The sequence below is a fragment of the Ceratocystis lukuohia genome (genome assembly GCF_044167205.1).
Source record: "Ceratocystis lukuohia strain C4212 chromosome Unknown Supercontig6_pilon, whole genome shotgun sequence".
NCBI lineage: Eukaryota > Fungi > Ascomycota > Sordariomycetes > Microascales > Ceratocystidaceae > Ceratocystis > Ceratocystis lukuohia.
Window position 1 is genome coordinate 747527 of NW_027263525.1, and position 4529 is coordinate 752055.

At 55.1% G+C, this 4529-nt stretch overlaps 1 protein-coding gene across 1 annotated transcript; it reads right to left on the reverse strand.

Moving 5' to 3' along the window:
- Positions 1-4529, reverse strand: HOO65_060187 (putative PH domain-containing protein C19A8.02; the record flags this gene model as incomplete). Its single annotated transcript, XM_071003611.1, has 2 exons — positions 1-385; positions 475-4529. The coding sequence occupies 2 exons, from the start codon at positions 4527-4529 to the stop codon at positions 1-3; spliced, it is 4440 nt and encodes a 1479-aa protein (XP_070857537.1).

The following is a 4529-nucleotide window of genomic DNA, read 5'->3' on the forward strand; positions in this document are numbered from 1 at the left end:
TTATCTGCGCCGTGTGTACCGCCCCGTCCTTCTTGCGTCTCTGTGTCCGTCTCCGTCTCTGATCCCCCCTTCGTTGCTCTTCGGCACTGCGGGTACGGAGACATCCAGAGCATAGCGCAGCTGTGCACAGCGCTGGTTCTCGTCAGACACCCAAGACTCCCACTCGGCAACCTCCATCTCACGCTCAATCTTGTTAATGACCCGCATCGCTACAAGCAGATCATGACGATATGAGCCTAGTCTTTGGCGGGTGCGGTGCATGCGACGCGCTGTCTCGTACGAGTGTGGAGTGGAGAGAAATGACGATGGTGAGCCAATAGAAGCGGGGGAATCAAGATGAGCGTCCGGATCAGTGGAGTTAGTGATGGCTTGGAAGGCGGCGTAGCTGGAGCAATTGGGGAGATGTTAGTTTGCGAGCGTAGGTGGAGCCAAGGAAGAGGAAAACACAGAAAGAATAGATAATAAATGACTTACCATTCGGAACCGGTGTTCCAAAGTGGCTCGCTGCTACCCACAGCAGCGCTCAGATCTTCCCATCGCACAGCGCGGCTCATGACAACATTCGGGCCTACGCCGACACGCTGCATAAACCGCGCAGCACGGCGTTCCGTCCACCAGGTCGACGCATCCTTGCTAGTCATCAGCACATTGAACATGGCACTGGCTACCAATAGACCCAGCAGCACACGGTGTGCCGAGATCAGTCGGAACAGCGAGCGAATCACCGCAAAGACTGACATCAACACCGATGTCGCGATGCTTTCGGCAAACGAGAAGAGCGTATCGAATGCCATTTGTGTCAGCGTGTGGCGTCGCAAGGTTGCGGCTCTGCTACTACTGATCCCGTTGATTCTGATGCCTCCGCCGCTGTTAGCGCTCCCGTTGCTGTCCTTGCTCTTGCTACCGCTAGAGAGCTGTGTCCCAGTCGCCGATTCACCCCCGTTGCCTGCTCCCATGCCACCCTTGGCCAGTGCAACTGTCACATCACCAGCACCACCATCACCCGCATACACAACCGTCTGTGTCGTACCGCCGATATGGCCATACACCTGGATGGCCTTCTTTGTGCGACTGTGGGCGCCCAACTTATGGACCTGATCCGTGATCGCATCGGCCAGAGCATCGATAACAGCTGTTGCATCGTTCATGGCTTGCTTATCAACCATGCGTTTGCCCAGCGGTGGTGCCGTACTGCCCCAGTCAACACGCGTGTAAAAAGCCATCTTACAGCGGCTTTTGGCTTCGTGAGTAATGACCATCTTGGTAACTACACGGAAGTGGCTAGAAAATGGGAGATGCCAGGCTGTATTGACATGAGACACAACATATGTTGCGTGGTCGGCGAACATGTCGATAGTCTGGTAGTCGGTAATATTCTCCGGCCGGGTGCGGCCTAGCATGTCGGCCGTATCGGCCCGGTACCTAAATTCACGGCGCATGCGGCCTCCTTCCTCCGACAGGGCCCATGGCCGTTGCTCGATATTAGTGGCCTGGCGCTCGTTATAGAACCTCGCAAAGATATAACTGCGATCGCCGAAGACCACATGAAAACACGCTTTAGCGCCAATTTCAAAGTGGCGCTCACAAACCTTGGTCTTCATGTCATCTGGCTCGTATCCGCTTGGACCTCTTGGCAGCAGTCGTCCACCTGTGTTTCCACGAGTTCTCCCTCCTGTTGATAGGCCAGTTGATCGTCGTGCACCCATCGCCATGCGGGGGAGGCCGGGACTCACAGGGGGAGGTGCATGTGCTTTCTGCGACTGTAGCTCCATAATCTGTTTTTCAGTCCGCGCAGCAGCTGCAGGTGGTAGAGATAGCGTGATAGGGGCAATGGGAGGTTGCTCTATTTCCTCCCAGCTACCAACACTGACGCTTCCACCCGGACTATCGGGAATGCGAGAGTCATGGCCGCGTTCCATGTCAATAAAGGTGGCGGTGATATCCTGAATATCCATGGGCTCCTCAGCTTGAAGGTTGTCCATGAGCACATTCAGTCGGGCTTGTAGAAGTGGGAGGTTTTCCAGGAACGTCTTGATGGTAATGCGCGAGAGGCCTATATCACTGGGGCTTTTGGTCTTTTGTTTGCCATCGTTCGCAACGTCATTGCTCTGGGACTGACAATTGCCTGCGCCCGTCAGATGTAGGAAAAGGTAATCACAGTCCTTTCCAGGTGCTGCAGTGATCTCGCTAACCCAGTCCAAACTCAGCGAGAATGCCACTAACAAGCCCATCCGGGTTCCGTAGAAATGCAGGCTATCAGGGGTCACAAATACCCGGCCTGTTGCAGTGAGTTTAGTATCACCAGCATCAGAGTCGGGGCCAGAACCGCGTGTGCTAGACCAGGCTCCGCGAAAAACTAACACCAGCTTCTCCGACATAGGCACACTGGGGAACAAAAGCCGGAACGAAGCATGCTGAGCTTTGAGCTCGGGCGGGTACTTTGGTGGGAAGACTTCTTGGCTGTGAGACTTTGGCACAATCGGGTACTGAGGCTGCTTTGGTGTTGCTGTCTGCAGGTCCAGCTTCTCGCTCATCAAAGTTGGCTGTATCATATCGGCACTCATTGTCTTTCTGTGGCTGGCCCCGGGGGGAGGATATGCAGCTGTCACATTCTTTCCTTCTGATGCGGCCAGAGCCAAAGTGCGCTCCTCCTCTTTCTTGTAGTCAAGCTGGCCATTAGCATAGAAGCTGCTCCATGCGTTAGAACCCCAGAAGTTGGCTAGCAAAAACGCGGGAAGCTGGTATGGCGTCCCCATGGCCACACTGCGGTCTGTGGCAGCTTGGATAGCAGCCCGGGTCATATTAGTGCCTAGTGGTGGGCGTGGCGGCGTTAGTGGTGCAAGGCTTCCTGGAGGCATATCAATCTGACCCATAGCAGCTGCGGCGGCCGCAGCGACGAAGCCTTTGCTGCTAGATGGGGTGGATATTGAGGTCAGGCCAGCAATGCCACCAACAGGACCATGGCCGGCGGATTGCGGCGGATCCATATTATAAAGCGTAGCTTTGCGGTGAAGATCACGACGGGACATGATTCGATTGCCAGAATGAGTGTGGCTATCGTCAGAGTCCCGGCCTATTGCTGCGGTAAAGGAACGACGGGGAGCCTGGTTCCCATAGACATCTATACTAGCACGTGAGGATAAAGCGGGCTCGAGACTAGGCACAGCCAGAGCAGAATCGTCAAGGGCCAGGGCTGTGGCCGTAGCAGCATCGATGTTTCTGGTCGAGAACTCGGGCGCGCTAGGTGGTTTTATAGAGAATGCCGGGTCGCTACCAGTACGCATTGGAATGAACTCTTTGCTGGTACTCGTCTCTAGTGCCTGTTTCTTTGCTGCTTCGAAAACATGCAGCCACTCACTAAGCTGTTGTTGTGTCTCAGCTTGCAGTACCAACGCTGAGATCTTAGTCTTGACTTCAAAACAGAAGCGGCGTTCTTCACTGATTGCCGGTTTTGCACTGCACAGCAGCACACCAACCTCGTCATCCTGGAAGACGCCCTGGGCGTTGTGCTGGAGAGACCCAAACACGCCGTTTCGGCAGTAGAACCAGCGTCGCACCCACTGCGTACGCGCGGGTTTTCCCGAAACTGACTTGAGGAATAACCAGCCCTGGCGCTCCAACACACCTGAAAGACCTCCCGGACTCCCAGCCGGGGTTTTTACCGCCGTTTGTAGACTAGATACTGGGCCGCGAGATCCGAGAAACGGCACCGTGGAAGCACTGTATGCCTCGAGCTCACGAGAAGGTTGATAAGCTAAGATAGCAGCATCGCTGATTTCGCGGCGGATGCTAGCAAGCTCCCGCCTGAACGAGGGCTCGGCAGCCTCCATCTCCTTTGACCAGCCTCGGATACGGTCTAGATCTTCGGTCCAGGGTAGCGAATTGTGGGCTATATCGCGTGACAGCTTAACTTCCCGGGCTAATTCAAAGCACTGGCGCACCATGAGCTTATCGAGAGAGGCACGAGCCTGGGGCCCAAGCACACAAAAGTCCATACAGGCCTTGAGATATGCCTTGCGGGTCTCATGCACGGCAAAAGCCTCTTCACGAAGAAACGACGGCTCTTTGGTTTTGTTCTGAGAGGCATACCGTGCCAGGGCCTGATCAAAGGTCCTTTGCGTGGTATCGAGCGTGCGCCGCGCTTCTTTAAAGGCCCTGAGGTCGCCGTTGATGTACTGGCGAACAGGGTCGACCATGGTAGCGTTCATTTTGCGCATCATGCTTAATACCTGCATCCACCACTCACGCGAGGCGTCGCTGACCCGCTTGAGAGCAAGGAGGGTGTAGTCTTGATCTAGCATGTTATCAGCGATAGCCATGGGTGGTGTAAGCTTATTGAGGTATAGATTTATGGTGTCTTCAAGCGACAGTATTTCCTGCGTGAGCTTGCTAGCTGACTTTGTGGCCGATTCTAGCCAGCGCTCGACAGCTTCAATCTGGTCTGCATAGTATGCTGCGCATGCACGAAAGGTCGGAGAGTCGAGGCCTGCTTCGGTGAGGGTGACGGGGATTGGCCTGCCCCGAGCCAT